The following is a 16,136-nucleotide window of genomic DNA, read 5'->3' on the forward strand; positions in this document are numbered from 1 at the left end:
CGTCCCAGTGGGCTCCCTTGCCTGCCTGTGGTTTTCAGAGGTCAGAATACATGTCCCATTATTTCCTTTTGTCCTTAATGATTATTCTATGAATTTTGTGCCTGGCTTGTTTGGGCGTCCCCCTCCAGAAAACAATGTGGAATGTATTTTTTAACCTTTGGTTGGTGACAACCTTTGGTGAGACAAACCCAGGGAAGAATACGGTCAGTGCCTGGTCACTTCCTTTCCTTTCCTGTTGATGCTTTTCTTCTGGTCCCATATTGCCACACATCAGCCACTAAATGTTCAGAGGATTCATTTAGCTACAGCCACAGCAGAAAACAATGAACAGGTAGTACAATATTTGCTATGATTTTTCTTATTGGATGACAGATGTGAGAAAATAGTCAGATGATCAAAAATAGTGTAATCAATCAGTCAGCTTGTTCACAAAGGTAAAATACATAGAAAACTGAGCTTTGGGCTAGGGTTTCTGGCTTTGGGGTAAAGGATTTGCTTGTGAGAATTGATGTAGTCTGCTTCCCCAGGCTGTTGAAACATGATTTGTACCCCTGTAAAGAGAGCTTTGATGAGCAAAGAAGCTGTGATATTCTCCCTGTTCCTTTTCAAACCTGACTGATATGTGTCCTGGAAGGGAAGCCTGAACAGAAGCTGAACTTGCCCTTAGTAGAACACTTTCTTTCTTTGGAACAAATGACGACCATTATCTCATGAAAATGGGTATGAAGCAAAAGAAAGAAAAATACTAAAATGAAAAGTCACAAATTGTGATGAATTCTTACATTTTGTAAGAAAAGGCTTTTGAGATATAGGTGCTAAAAATCAACTTCCATATAACAACTTTAAAGGGTTTAATTGCATTTAAGTTATCTGCTGTGCAAGTAAATTTTGACTGTAAAAACAAGGGCTCCTCACTGTTGAGATAAAAAATAGTTCTTCAGAGGGACTGTGAGAGCCAGGTGTGCTAGTGCCCAAAAAAGTCTTAGAAGAATGGTAGAGTGATGAATATCCCTCCTATATCTGTAAGAGCCCTTGCTGTGGCTTTTGTGGATCTCAGAGTTCTTTGTGGATCTCAGAGTTCTGAAGTCCCTACATTATATCCCATAATACAGTTACTATTTAGTTATCCTGCCTGTGAAAATATTTGAGAAGAAAATGGAAGGAAAATGGAAAATGGAAAATTGATATGGAAAATTCACCTGGAAGGAACCATTTTGGAAGTTTTCCCAAATGCAGTTTAAGTGTACTAGCAAGTATTAGTTGGGAAAGAGATGTCACATGCTCTTTGCCATTGGCTCTGATTTGGGAAAGTTGTTTGATGTAATTTTGAACCATCTTTATAAAACTCTGCTTGAACTTTGGCAACTGTTGACATATTTCAGAAGTCCTCACCAATTTTTGCCCTCAGATGTCTCCCAGGAGTTCCTAGCTGGAAGTAGGGTGATGTGAATAATGTTTTGGAGGTCAGGTGTTTCTGGATTTCTTTCAGTTGTGCTGCCACCACACAAAAAATGACAGAAGATCCAGTCACTTCAAGATAGCTTCCAAGAGAAAGGTGTAGAAGAGATACCAACTCAAACTGATCACATTAGTTCTTCTAAATGAAAAGGAATGCTGAAATGTTGTTGTAGGCTGGATGAAATATTACACTTGACCCAATAAAGAAGTACTTAATTTTGGGTTGTTTTATTAAAGAATGGGAAACCACAAATTGTATTCCTATTAATTATGAATACATGTGACTTGAATAAACCTGGGAAGGCTATCTAATACCCACTTCTATTGCAAATTAGAATTAAATTTCATCCCTTACAAAGATCTGACAGACCAGATCTGAAATACCTCAATTGATGTCAGTCCCAGACCCTTCAGACAACATTATTCAGTGCTTAACTGCCCTGAAAATCAGAAAATGTACCCTGCTATCTGAGATGGATCTCCTGTCCAGAAAATTAGACTGATTATTTCCTCTTTTACCTTTGGTGACTATAAGGATAATTGATCAGGCACCTCCAGCCTGTCCCCACTGGAGGTTGTTATCACGCCTGTCTGTCTGGTCTCCTCTTCTTCAAGACTGAACAGTCTCAGATCTGTCAGCCTTTCCTTGTAGGCTGAGTTTTCACAACTCCTGACAGCCTTTTGCTCTCCTTTGAGTTTCCTCCAGTTTCAACTCTTAATGCTGTCCTACGAACTGCTGGCAGTTTTTTCCAGTTGCTGTGACCAGTAAATTTTAGGCTGGTTCCCTAGGGAAATTGGACTTACTAATCACATTTTATGTCTCTCTGTTTACTTCTTCTATCTACTTGACTCATAATTTTTTAACTCTTCTGCCAGTTTCAGGCAAACATGACAGTGGTTAAATGTCTCTAAGATATTAGGTCCTTATTTTTCTCATTTAAGAAGTGGTAAGGTGTAGGAGAGATATCTGATTGGAGTGCTCACCAGTGAAAGGCTGCAATATGACAAAATCCTTGGCAGACACTGAGGCACCTCCATAGCTGAAAAGTGCTACAAACAACACAAAACCCTTTGGATTTTTTCTCATGCAGTATGGGACACACAAACACCCTGGGAGCTGGGGAGCTGGGGTGCATTGCTTCTCTCCCTAACACAATGATGACTTTTAAGAATATATTGGATTGGTTGGCTCCCTGTCAGATACATTCATAATTTTTCTTTATTTCATAAAAAAAACAGTGACATATATGTGTGGCAGACTGTTTCCCAAAGTTAGACTTCTACTACCATGGAAATTCAGAAATTCAGCTGTGGGAGGCCTGGCTTTGTGTCACTAGAAATCCTCAGACACTATGCCATAACAGGTGGCTGTTTCAGGTTTCCTGATGGTGCTGTTCCACCTCCATCAAACTCCTTCCCCTATTTGCAGGCACATGGTCCAGAATCCAGGTCTTTGCTCCAGGACCTTCTCTGTGAGTAGTGTGATACTTGCTCCCTTGTTTTCCTTCAGTGAACGTTAAAGGAACTTGTGCAATAACACAGCCATTTGGACATAGTGCCTAAAGATGCTGCTTTCCATTCCTGCAGCATGGAGGTGAGGATATTCTTGAGAATGCAAATCTCTTCACAGGAGGGGATGCAGGGAAAACATGCTGCACCAGGCAAATAAGAGAAAAAAAAGATTTTGTCCTTCTCCAGCAGTTTTTTTGACCTAGGCCTTGAGACTTTTTTCAGAGGCTTTCAACTTTGAGCCCCAAAAAGTAAAAAAGAAAAGTCAAGGGGAAAAAAAAAGAATGAAAAAAAAAAAAAACAACAAGGAAAAAAAATATTGCATGCCACTTCTGTGTAAGAATCTGTAGCTTATCCCTGTCACCAGTTGCCCATCCATTAGCCAAACTGACCAGGGGCCCCAGACACCCTCTGCTTCCTGCTCAGAAAGTGATGCTTCAGAGCTGCTTCCTGCTGCAAGCAACAGGGAATCCACAGACTTCAGCCACATAAACAACAAAGGCATTTGTCCCTTCTCCACAGAGCCCTTGGCCCGCAGAGTTTGGTGGGAAAAACAACTAGATAGGGTAAAAAAAGGAACAGCTCCTTGAATGAAGAGTGTGTAGGGCCCTGTTGTCCTGGCAGGAGTAATTATGCAGAGTTTTAGGACAAAATAGGGATAAGTAAATAAACAACTATATAAAATGAGTTTTTCAAAGGTGCATCCCTAAAATCCCAGATGCCTGGAACCATAATCACATGCCTAGGAGTGAAGAGACATATCCAAGGTACTTTAGACTACTCTGGGGCTTGACAGCAATGAACCTGCTCCTCCAATTTTGTTACCATCAGCATCCAGCCAAGTTAGAATAGAGCTGCTCTGGGGATGTCCAAGAACACCAAACTCACACCTCTTGTTTATAGACGGACAAAGCCAAATACAAAGCACATATCCCTAGATTCCAGCACAGGTACCAATGGTTTTGGCATACCCTGAAGATAGAAGCATTCACACCTCTACATTTAGGCGACACTGTCTGAAACTTAGTGGATTTATGCCATCTCATTCCTACTCCCACATCTGTTCTCACCTGAGACAATTTATTATTTCATTTCTAGCTGGAAGGTTAGATTTTGTCCTTTGCAAAGCCCCTTGCAAACCAACATGTTTTGGGAGGGTCTACACACAAAGTGTACGTTGTGGTAAATGTATTTCTGATCTTGCATGCCATTTACATGAATGCCATCTCATTTTCTTGAAGCAGCATCTTGTACATACTTCGTGTCTGCCTATCAAAGTTTATTGGTGTGCTGGGGATGCATGCCTGGTGACAGCTGGCTGGGGCCAAGGCTGCAGGCTGCTGCAGTGGTGCAGTCTGCAGTCTAGACAGAGCTGAAGGGAGCATCCACTCCTGCATGAGATGCGGAGGTGCTGCAGCCGCGGCTGTGGCACAGAGGTGGGCCCGGGAGGCGGCACAGCTGCTGGCTGCCGCATTCCAGATGTGCTCTGCACGGGATGCTGAGCCCCGGTAAACTTGTTGAGCTACAGGAGCAGGAAAGCACATAATCGGTGTTGCCAGGGCCAGCCCTTATCTCCCCCAGGTTGTTATTTGAATAATTAAGCAAACAAAGGCCCGCTTGGCTGCTGCTGCTCTGGCCTCTGCTCGGACTCCTCGGCAGGGCTGCCCGGGACGCCCTGACAGAGCCAGAGAGCCTGGGGGAGTCGTGACAGGTTGGGGAGGAGACGGGAGGGGGCTTGTCCGGTTCCTCTGCTGCTTCTTTGTGTCCTGTTTTTAATGAGCTTTTGGCGGTCGGAGGAGCAGATGCACAAACAAAGGCTCGCCGGCCCTGCTTGGCCAAGGCAAGGCTTGGTGCTCCCTCCCATGGCTCAGACCATTCCCGGGGACTGCTCATGGACACGGAGCTTCCCCTGCGTGCAGCAGAAAGAGGCTGATGAGCCCAGACACTGGGAACACACTGATTTCAGAATGGGGCTCTGGGAGATGCTCTGTGAACTGGGAGTCAATCTGATGAAGCACGGAGTGATGCATTTGATTGCATTCTGTCTGTCAGCCACCAGCTCTTCCACAGCTCCCCAGGTCTGGTCTCATGCTGAGCTGAGATCTGCACAGTGTAGCAGGACAGATGAAGATTCATGGAGCTGCTTCTAGCGCCAAATTTCTTTGCTGCTATTGTCTGGCCAAGGCAGAGGCACTTTTTTGAAGTAAGACAAATTAAAAAAGTCTCGATGGGTTTTTTTCCTGTTGAGGCAGGTGAGAATGATGAGACAGAGAGTAGAGTATCTTTAGAAAACATTGCAGGCTGGATTTGGATCCCAGGAAGTTCTCTACATACACACTGTCTCTGGAGAGGGAGGAAATCCCATCCTGTACTCACTGAGCTACATTAATCTGTTCAGTTTTTCTCACTAGATCCCTGTGCTTCAGCACTGATAGTCTCTGGTGCAATCTGGACTATACTAGATACTCCACAAGTCTGAAGGATGACACAAAGGCTGTGCAGAGATCACAGCCTAAATGGCTGGATGAGGAAGCTGCCATCTCTTAAACCACTGGGATTTTGATTTTGTAACCAGACATCTGTGTCCCATAGCTATCACAGCAACAATATATTTACATGAATCTTTCACTTGGATTTTAGGTGACTGTCTTTATCTTGTGCTCTGGTTGATTTTTCTCTCAGAGGTTCCCCATGGCATCTTCCAGTGAAAATCCACTTGTAAAAGCCTCACTGAAGTTCAAAATAGAAAAATCAGTTTAGCAAAATACATACGACATCGTACACCATGTATTGGTAAAGCTACCTCACATCTTTTCCAATTCTCACTTTCCCCAAACATCTACCATTTTCAATGATACTTGGCTCTAGTTTTCATTTGATCTTCCTAGAGGATTAGTCTCACCAACACCATGTAAGCAATTTGAATCAGATGAAAATCCTGCATCTGTTGACTGACTCTTCAGAATAAAGTTACTTTTGTGTTTAAATGTTTACAGGGTTAGGGCCCCATTCAAAGAAGCTGCCTTCTTGTTCTAATTGGCACCACAAATGTCCCTGGTACTACAGGGATGGCAATTCATGCACTGAAGCAGCAGTTCCTGCAGAATTATTCTAGTTACCAAGATTATACTGACAGCCAAGCAAAGTGCTGAAGGATTGTGTCCCATTTAGGAAGCACAGTGTTAAAACTGGGATCTCACTGGGATCACTCAGGGAGATAAAAACAATTTGTGCTTTTGAAAGGCAGAGTTCTTTGTGGATGAGCTACAGTCACAACGTGCAATCTCCTTGCTGCCAGCTGCTCAGTTCGATGCGTGCACTCACCAGGTTTGAGTGTTTGAGGGGTCAGCCCCTCTCTCTCCTTCCCTTCTTCAGCATGCTGCAGGGCAGGAGGAGGCAGGGGACATGGCAAATGCCAAAGGGCCTGGAGAGGGCTAGCATTCATCTATCTTGGCTTAGATGTGCTCAGGGCAAACAGTAGGTATTTGTTTCCATAAAGCTCAGGCACCACAATAATTTTCAACAATGAATGCAGCTCCCCCTTCCAAACCACTCACTTAATAGCAATGACTGTGCATGAAAACAGAGCCCAAGTGGTATTGCAGCAAGCTGTAGCTGCACATCATCTGACTAAATTTTAGAAAAGTAACTTATTAAAATCAATATAGGGGCATGCTTTCTATAGCTGCATTTTGGAAGCTCTTGTAGGAATGCAGAAAGCATTAAAGCGAGCTGCCAGTGACTCTACTGTTTTCCATGGATCCTGTAACAATTTCATGTAAATAGTTTTTAACTTACCCCTATAATTTAATTTTCTTTGTTGACTGCCTAAACTGCTTTTGAGGCAAACACTTCTTGCAGGTCATCCAACCCTCATAAAATTTTTTTCTCTTTGTATTCAAACCCAACAAAACCAGCATGACCACAAATAAAGATACTAAAACTGGCTTTTTTTTTTAGCAGCAGGTACCTTTGGTTTTGACTAAGTATCTGTCACTAGCACATTAGCACTTACATGCAGCCTAGTTTCAGCAAGGTCAGTAGTTAACTCACTGCCAGAGTTCCCCAAATCACTCAGCAATACCAATGACCTGACCCACCAGTATGATGGAGATGGGGGTATTAATGAAGGCTGCCAATATTCTGGTTTAAGAACTCGTAAGAATAGCAAGTGCAGTTTTTATTTGCACTGTGTTGACTTGCTGCCACTTGAATCACATGAGTCTTATTTGACTTTTCATGGATTCTATTTGATCTCTAGGAAAACTTTGGCTTCTCCCATTCCCTGTATCTTTCTGTGAGCAACAGGGGTGTAATTTCAAAGGAAATTACACTCTTTCCCTAGTACAGTAAAACAGCTGGAATTGCATTGCATGCAAAATAAAATCACTGCTTCATTAACTTAGTCATTTGTGGACAAGCTCCCATGCAATTTGAAGGGAAAGAGGAAAAGGTGGCATGTAGAGGTACACATATGTATATGCATGCATAGTTATGTACCCAGCTGTGTATTTCTATCTACCTGATTATCTACCTGTTTATCTTTATACATCTCTTTACTGATCTATCTAGCCCATAGGATTTATATTGTGTGTATGGATAACACATTAATGACCATTAATGACCACCACTAATGATGTGTGTTTATTTTTCCCAAAGGAATACCTCACAAACTTCTCTTTAGCAGCCACTAGTTAACAATTCTGATTAAAAGGTGGGAAGGGCAGCTGCGGCAGCCACTTGTTGGATCCCATTGCTGGGATGTGGCCAGTTGGGGTGGCTGGGTACATGTTCGGGGACTCCACGCTGTGAGCTCAGCACTGTCGCTGCCAGGCACTCCACAGCCGGGGGTGCAGTCGCTGCCAGCAGGATCATGGCTGTGTCTCACTGACAGTACCTCATACGGCTGGCCTTTGGGATCGCTTCTCTTGGGGGCATTTTAAGAAACCCCAAAAAAGCACGACGAAGCACCAGACGACGCTGAATTTTACTGCTGAGGCCCTCCTGCCGCCGAGCAGGGAACAGGGAGAGCTCCCGCCGCCCGTCCGAAGGGGAGCATCCCGGCGGGATGCGCAGGGGCCGGGGAGGGGGCGGGATCGTGCTGGGGAGGGCGGGGGCTCGGCCCCGGGCCCGCCCCGGGCGCAAGGGGGGCGGCACCGTTCGCCGGGGTCCCGCATCCCCGCCGGGCGGTGCGGGGCGTGCGGAGCGGCTCGGCTCGGCTCGGCTCGGCTCGGCTCGGCTCGGCTCGGCTCGGCTCGGCTCGGCTTGCCGTGACTCGGCTCGGCTTGCCGTGACTCGGCTCGGCTGGACTCGGCGCGGCTGCCGTCGGGCAGAGGGTTCTCTCGGCGCCCCGCAGCCCCGCGGGATGGAGCCCGGCGCGGCGCGGCTGCTGGCGGTGCTGCTGTGCCTGGCTCCAGGTAAGCCCCGGGGAGCCCCGCGGTACCCGGCTCCGGTCTGCCGGGCAGCCCCCGGCGGCCGGCAGCTCCGCGGGACCCCGAGGAGAGGGGCGCGGGGACGCCCGGTGCCGCGGAGGGCGCGGTGAGGCTTTCCTATGGCTTTCCTATGGCTTTCCGATGGCTTTCCTATGGTTTGCCGAGGCTGCTTGGGCGGCTGGGACAAGGCGAGTCCCCGGGTGGGACAGAACGCCCGTGGCTGCGGGCTTGCTGACCCCTCCCGTCCTGTCCTCTCGGCCTCTCCTGTCCGGCCGGCCGGTGCTGGCCCGTCGGAGAGCGCTGCCTGCCACGGCAGAGTGTCCTGCCCGCTTGGCTCCAGCATCAGCTGTCGTTTCCGAGAGCAAAATGTCCCTGGAGCCAAACGCGGGAAACCTGTCATCGGAAGAACCTGCTCGGAATGCAAGTGATTAGAGCCCGGGGAAACGCTAGCGGCACGGGGAATGTCCCGCTCTGGGCACGCTTTCTTTGGCCCGGCTGTCACGGCTGGGGCTGCGGCTCGGCCCGGTGAGCCGGGACTCCTGAAGGTGATGGCAGCAGCTAGGGAGGAGTGAAAATCTTTCCCTGTGGTACTCCGAAATGTTGCACAAGCTGGGCTGGTGCCTCAGAGCAAGCACTGGCACCCAGATCACAGCCCTCACCAGCGCCAGTGGCTCCGGCTGCGTGCGATGCGAGCCGCTGTGCCGACGGTCCGGGAGTAAGTTTTGCCTAACCTCTTAGGAGGAAAGAGAAACTTAGAAAATCATGGCATAAAATAAATTAATGGGATTTCAGATTTGTGACAAACTATAAAAATAGTGTCTTTGCATAATTCATTGATCAGTAGTCTCAAAGAAGTATATTCGTTTTATTATAAGAAAAGTTGGTAATCCCCAAGGGAGTGAGATCATCAGATGAAGGTTCACTTCATTTCAATGTCCCACATCCTCTTGTTAGACCTTGAAGTTGGCAATGCAAGAAAACAGGAACTCCACCCTGGCTGCTGAATTGTAGTGCTCTGCAGCTAGCTCCTGACCATCTGCCTTTGCTTCCTGTTATGACAGAATGTTTGAACTTTTTGGGATGTGTGAAAAATCATGATTTACCCTTCGCTGCTAAATAGGTGATGTGAAAGTGTCCACTTAAATCCTGATGAATATTCCTGTATATAATATTTTTCTGATTGAGTAGCATTTACTTGTTTATTTGGTTTATTAGAGAGGTTTCATACATGTTTTTGCAGGTTTATGTATGTCTCTGGATCAGCCGAGCCTTAGCATCCAAAAAGATGTCCTCACAATAATGGCAAACAACACACTAAATATTACTTGCAGGTAAGGACAAGTCTGTTCAGCATGATTTTGATGATTGGTAATTTATGTAGTGAGCTTTTGTACAGAATCACACATGATGTGATCTCTCTCCTGTCAGGCCTCCTGTTTTCTCTCCACTCCCTTTGTGCCTTCTGCCTCACTTTTCCCTAACAAGTTTTAGAAATTATGTGCGAGGGCTGTGGCCAGAGAGAGCTGGGGAGTATAGGGTGGCTGGGGGAGGAAGCATTGGCTGTGTCCTTGTGGATCCTGCTGGTGAGCCATACTCTCAACGCTCTCTTTTGGGTGATTTGTCACTTAGATTCAGCAGAATGTAAATCTCAAGTAGCTTCAGTGTAGCTCTTGGCAGTAGGTTGTGTGTGTGAATTTGTCCTACATGGTTTGATGCTCTCTCTGTGTGATGGGGTGAAGCCCATCCTTCTCCATAGTCACAGAGACTGATGGGGCTGGGGTTCATATCACAAGTGTCTGCTGCTCTAACATCTGCTTTCCCAGAGGTCAGAGACCGCTGGAGTGGTCGTGGCCAAGCAAGCAGAGCAATGCTGAGAGGCGTATCTCCGTGACAGAATGCAGTGATGGCCCCTACTGCAAGACACTTACTCTGAGCAAAGTCATTGGCAATGACACAGGGGACTACAAGTGCCTTTACAGGGACAGCCAGGCAGCTACAACCATTTACGTTTATGTTCAAGGTAAGTGCTTACACAGCTCTCAGGTGTCTCTTTCCCTAGCGTCAAGAGAAGAAAGGAATATAGTGTCTCAAAACAGTTTTGATGCTAAAATATATTAATCCTAGAATATTTGATCCTATGAAACATTTTTCTTGTTTTCATGTTGACTAATTAAATTCAGGTGTGCTAGTTGCCACCAACATAAAAGCCTTTGTACCTATAATTCCGAACTGACCTGCCATATGCAGTACATGGTCTGCTGTTCTCCACCCAGAATTTAGCATAGCTAAATTCCACCCAGAATTTAGCATGCATATCTCTGCCGAGCTCTGAGCCTGTCCTCATGAATGCAGAGCTATTACTGACCTCAGCAGGAGTTTCATATGAGAGAGGATTACAGGGGGTTTATATTTGTTAAAAATTACAGATCTGATCTTGTGTATGATTTGTACTGATACCATTAAAAAAACCCCAAACCCTCCCAAACCCCAAAACATAAACTTTCATATACATTTGCTGATTCTGGTGGTAAAATCTATATAGGCTGTAAGAGCTCAGTTTTCAGCTGAGTGTCGCAGGCACTGCAAAGCCTCCAGTTATACACTCAGCCTCAATAAGTGCATTCATTGAGGCATCTGCCTTTCTGCACTGATGGCTTCACCCTCGTTTCCATATGCATCCTGTTTCCTCTTTATTGTTAACTTATAGTTACCATTTTGAGAAATGACATGTAATTAAGTACATGACTTAGCTTGTTTTATAATATCATGGAGCTATTTTTTTGGTGTTCTGCTCTGACTTTGAAAAGGATGCTGACATCAGGGGAGTCAGTGTAACATGTCACAATTTTAAACTGATATTTCCTGTAATGCTTATGCAAAGAAAGTCACACTAGGGTAAATCGGATTTTTGTCGACAAAAGGACTGCTGTAGCAGGAAGCCACTCTCCAAAGTGCACTCTGCTGCTGCTAACTGTTTCGAGAATAATGATATTCTGAATCTGGGGGGTGGGGTGTCTATAAAAACATGGACCTCCCCTATTTAGTCTCATTGTTTCAGTGCTTTATGACATGGAAAATAATACAACTGACTTGTGAAAATATAGAAATAAGAAATACTGGAAAGGTTTCCAGTTTCCATAGTCATGTCATGAATAATACCCGCTTATCAATTGAATATTATTCTAGATTACAGATCACCATTTGTGACTTCAGTTAGTGATCAGCTTGGCATTGTATACATCACTAAGAACAAAACTGTGGTAGTGCCGTGCCTTGGAACCGTGTCAAATCTCAATGTATCTCTACATGCGGTAAGAAAAAAGCCTGCTATTTTTTCAAGAGTTAGTTGAAGTCACTCTGGCATAAATATGTTTTTTGAAGTAAAAATACATTTCTTAAAAACTCCTTTTCATCAGTGTGAGTTTTATAGCCTGTGATTGCAAGATGAGTGCTGTACCTGTACTCTCAAAGCATGGACTAATTCCCTGAGCTAGAATGTTGAAATGGGGGCCCTGCCGTTATGGAAAATGCTGGAAGTGAAAATTCAGGGTTGTTTGATTTTTGAATTCTGACTATGTGTTTTATCAATATTCCAAACAGAAATATCCAGAAAAGATATTTGTTCCTGATGGTAAATCCATTTCATGGAATAATAAAAAAGGCTTCACTATACCCAGTCATTTAATCAACTATGCAGGCATGGTCTTCTGCGAAGCTAAAATAGATGATGAAAGCTACCAGTCTGTGATATACATAGTTGCAGTTGTAGGTAAGCCAAAGGTTTTTATTTCTCTATAACCAATGTTCTTTTGCTTTCTACAGCATACTGAACCAATTACATTTGGTTGGACACTAGGTTATTCAATACTGACAATGCAGCTAATGCAAAATGGATGTTGAGATTTATATCACTTTTCTTTTAAATGCAATGTATTGTGTTCTTTCTGGTTGATCACTGGGATAAGTGCTTCTATTTTTAGTGTTTTACATTGATGCCAGGGATTTTAATCCTTTTTTTTTTCTGACAATGCAAACCTTTTTCCTAAAATCACTTATCCACAATCTCAGTCACAGTGGAAGGAAATGAGAGGCAAGCAACCATCAGCAGCAGATGAAAAGAAATTGCTCTGAGTGGGTACCAAGGGAAGGGTGGATCTGAAGATCTCACTGTGAGCTGGGTTGTCTTGTCTCCCTAAAGACCTGTGTCTCAACTCTCACAGGGTTTTGTGCTTTCCTGCTACATTTTGTCAGTTGTTCATCATACCCCAGAAATAATGTGATAATTCTGTGGAGGCTTAAGCCTGAACTGAAACTTAGCAGCTCTTTCTCTTTCAGCTGAGGACATAGTGACAATTTCAAATATCCAAATGGCACCAAGGCAGTGTCTCCTGGCTTGTCAGGAAGGCATAGCCTTCCCTCTTTACTCTGTGCAGAAGGCTTTTCTTCTCCACCCTATTCACAAATCCTCACTCTGATTTGGAGGAATTTCAGAATATCTGTAGAATTTCTGCATTCAGAATATTCTGTTTTGAAATATTTTACTGCACAAAATAAACTTTGGATAATTTTGCTACTGCCCCACCATTATTCTCGATAAAGTTCCTGCTTACTGCTAGGAATGGGTGTACAATCTCCCTTGGCTTAGGTCTCACAAAGATAAGAAGAAGGTGTCCAAGGCAGAGGAACTGTGTGAGTCACTGTCCCTTGCTTGCTCCCACCACTGGAGGGGCTCTGATCAGGAGCACACATCCTGCTGTCTGACATGGGTCTCAGCTCAGGGCAGGCACGTCACTTCTCTCCAGGCTCCTTTCTACACCCGTTGTTGTGCTGCACTGGAGCATCAAGGGGCTTTTTTGTAGCTGGGGTTTCGGTGGGAGTTGTGGTGAATTCACCTGGGAAATTTGCTTACCCCCAAGTTTCATGTGTGCCTTTGTCTTTCTCTAGGGTACCGAATTTATGACCTGACAATGAACCCACACAACGAAGTAGAGCTGGCAGTGGGAGAAAAACTTGTTCTCAATTGCACTGTAAGGACAGAGCTGAATGTGGGAATAGATTTTAAATGGGACTACCCTTCCATCAAGGTAAAGTCGTACTAACTTACAGGTGCCTTCCTCACAAAGCAATTTGACTTACTTAGGTATAATGTCACTTCCCCCTTTAAAACATTGAGAAAGAAGATGATGATACAAAACAAAATTTCTGGTATATAAAAATGTGCAAAGGGTGACAGAAGGAATAACAATGGCATTTCCAAACATCTCTGTCTTTTGTCTATTGCAGGAAAAACGTGCCACTATTAGGGATGTAAAAACCACTGCAGGAGAAATAAAGAAGTTTGTGAGCACCCTTACCATTGACAGCGTGTCCTTAAGCGACAATGGTCGATACACTTGTGCAGCATCCAGTGGTCGCATGAACATGAAAAACAGCAGTTACTTCCTTATCCATGGTATGACATTTTTCCACTGCAGTTTTGTTGGTTGTTTCAGATTTGGGATTAATTGCTGGGATGCAGAAGGCATCTTGATGATGAATCAAATGACAGAAATGAACCAAACTGCAGCTACAGTATTTCTCTTGCAACTAGTATGGGGTTATTTTTATACCACAGCCTTAGTTAATAATAAGATTTTAAAGGATGCTGTATTTTACTGAAAGCTGTAGAATCCCACTGGAAAGTGGGCAGTAAAATAAACTGATGTAAGCCTTTGACCCTCCTCTGCATTGACCTCCTTAAGGTCCTGTAAAACTCAATTTGCGTAGGTGGCTTTGTACAAGGGCTGCCTGTTCTTAGTCTTGGTGAACTTAGGCTGGATCTTGGTGGCTCTGTGACACGAGAGTCTGGGTCAGCATGAATGAAGCTAAGAAAATAAAACTTTCAGCTTTTGCATTATGAATAGATGGATCAAATGGAGTTTTGGTGGTGCGGAAATGATGCAAGGGAAACAGCTTTGGCTAAGTGAATAGATAAGTATGAGGCCACATCCTACAGCCTTTTCTCAACCCCCTCTTGGGCACGGCCCCAGCTCCGCTAACTTACTTATAGAAAAAAATTACCAGCATGAGAATGGCTCATTTTTAATCACCAAGTTATACAAAGAGATTTATATTTTGAAGGAGACTGATTTTCCTGAGGTCTGATTTCAGGGGCCAGAATATTCATGGCGCTTTTAAAACAAAACAAAAGACTTTCAAACTTATTGTGGGCATAGTGATTCAAGGTATACCGAATTTTCTCCTAGGTTCTTTCTGTTCTGCTCTTCAGGAGCCAAAATGAGATCATGTGCTAAACTGAGTATACCAGATACTAAGTCTAAACCATCCTAAATCTTAGTCGAGAGGCTAATTTAGTCAAAAGGCTAATCACTGTCTTCTGTCCGAATGCAAGTTTATAACTTATAGCAAGTAATGTAAATAATTTCAAGGTACTCTGACTGCAGTGGTTGAAAAACATACTTGAGTATTTAACTTTATCACACTGAAGCTTTGAATAGCCTAATTTCCTGGAAGAAGTATATTGAGAGAGTTTTATGATATGTATATATATATATATGTATATACAAGTCTGACAGTTGGCACACTATCCTGAGAGCTGAGTCTTGTCTCTGCTTTCCAGCACTCCTCAGTGAGGGAACTGGTCTGTTCCTCTGTGTGAAGGAAAGGACTAGGCTTTCATGGTGGCATCTCTCCAGAGCCCAGTTTGGAGCCAGCTATGCTTTACCAATGACCCATAGTCCTGTCACTAACTCCTGTTTGTCATCTTGTTAGGTGCTATCCAAAATGGAAAGCACTTTTGCTTTGGTCCATGAGAAAAGACTGTTTAGTTTACTTCCTTTTTTCCACCCCCAGAAAGTCCTTTTATTCACCTGGAGAAAATGGAGAATGTTGTTGAGACAAGGCTAGGCGACACAGTCAAAATTCCTGTCAAGTTTAAAGGATATCCTCCACCAGAGGCTAAATGGTAAGAACTGGGATATAGTGTGTTTGAAAAAATAAGCAATTCGTAGTTAAAGCAAATCATTAAATATTCAAAGTGCTCTGTATTTTCTTAAGGTATAAAAATGGAAAAGCCATCAATGCAAATCACACAGTAAAACTTGGTTACGCATTAGTGATCACTGAAGCAACTGAAAAGGACGCAGGGAATTACACGGTTGTCCTTACAAACCCCATTAACAAGATGCAGAAAAGACACACATTTACCCTGCTGGTAAATGGTAAGTGGGGTAACAGAGGTGCCTTTCTTTCATGTCTGTATTTGGTATATTACCATCCTTAGGCTTAATTAATCCCCTACCTATGAAGATTTAAGTCCTGAAGAAGAACAGTCCTTGAGCCTCAGCCCTGGGAGGATGGCCTGTCTCTCCTGGCTCTAGGATGTGTCAGTCAAGAGGCTGCAGACTCTGGGTGTTGGTGTTGTGATGATACTTTGTGTGGGGTGGGGTTTTTTGTTTTGTTTTGGGTTTTTTTCTGTATATTATTCTTTGCCTCTGTGTCCTGCTCTTTTCCTGCCCTTCTTGCTGGCTATGCTGCTGGAGTCCTCCTCCACCCCGCTCCATCCTGGTCCTGTCCCGCCTCACCCATCCTTCCTGCCCCACACAGGCTATCCATCCTCTTCTGCCCTGCCCTCTACAACCTTCCTCCTCCTCCTCCCCTGCCTCCTCCTTTCTGCTCCCCAGGAAACAGCCTATGCTTTGAAGACAGCAGGTCTTGGAAAGGGCAGCAAGGCTACGT

General features: G+C 44.3%; 1 protein-coding gene across 1 annotated transcript in view; it reads left to right on the forward strand.

Annotated features, from left to right (window-relative positions):
- The first annotated feature begins 8,317 nt into the window (after positions 1-8,317).
- Positions 8,318-16,136, forward strand: part of KDR (kinase insert domain receptor) — a 30,462-nt gene continuing 22,643 nt past the window's right edge. Inside the window, exons 1-9 of the mRNA XM_066549101.1 lie at positions 8,318-8,384; positions 9,640-9,730; positions 10,223-10,419; positions 11,586-11,710; positions 12,000-12,168; positions 13,344-13,483; positions 13,683-13,851; positions 15,252-15,363; positions 15,456-15,619. Coding sequence (XP_066405198.1) covers positions 8,333-8,384; positions 9,640-9,730; positions 10,223-10,419; positions 11,586-11,710; positions 12,000-12,168; positions 13,344-13,483; positions 13,683-13,851; positions 15,252-15,363; positions 15,456-15,619 — 1,219 coding nt within the window. The 5' untranslated portion in view covers positions 8,318-8,332. The remainder of the gene's footprint in view (positions 8,385-9,639; positions 9,731-10,222; positions 10,420-11,585; positions 11,711-11,999; positions 12,169-13,343; positions 13,484-13,682; positions 13,852-15,251; positions 15,364-15,455; positions 15,620-16,136) is intronic.

The sequence above is a fragment of the Molothrus aeneus genome, chromosome 4, assembly GCF_037042795.1.
Source record: "Molothrus aeneus isolate 106 chromosome 4, BPBGC_Maene_1.0, whole genome shotgun sequence".
Lineage (NCBI taxonomy): Eukaryota > Metazoa > Chordata > Aves > Passeriformes > Icteridae > Molothrus > Molothrus aeneus.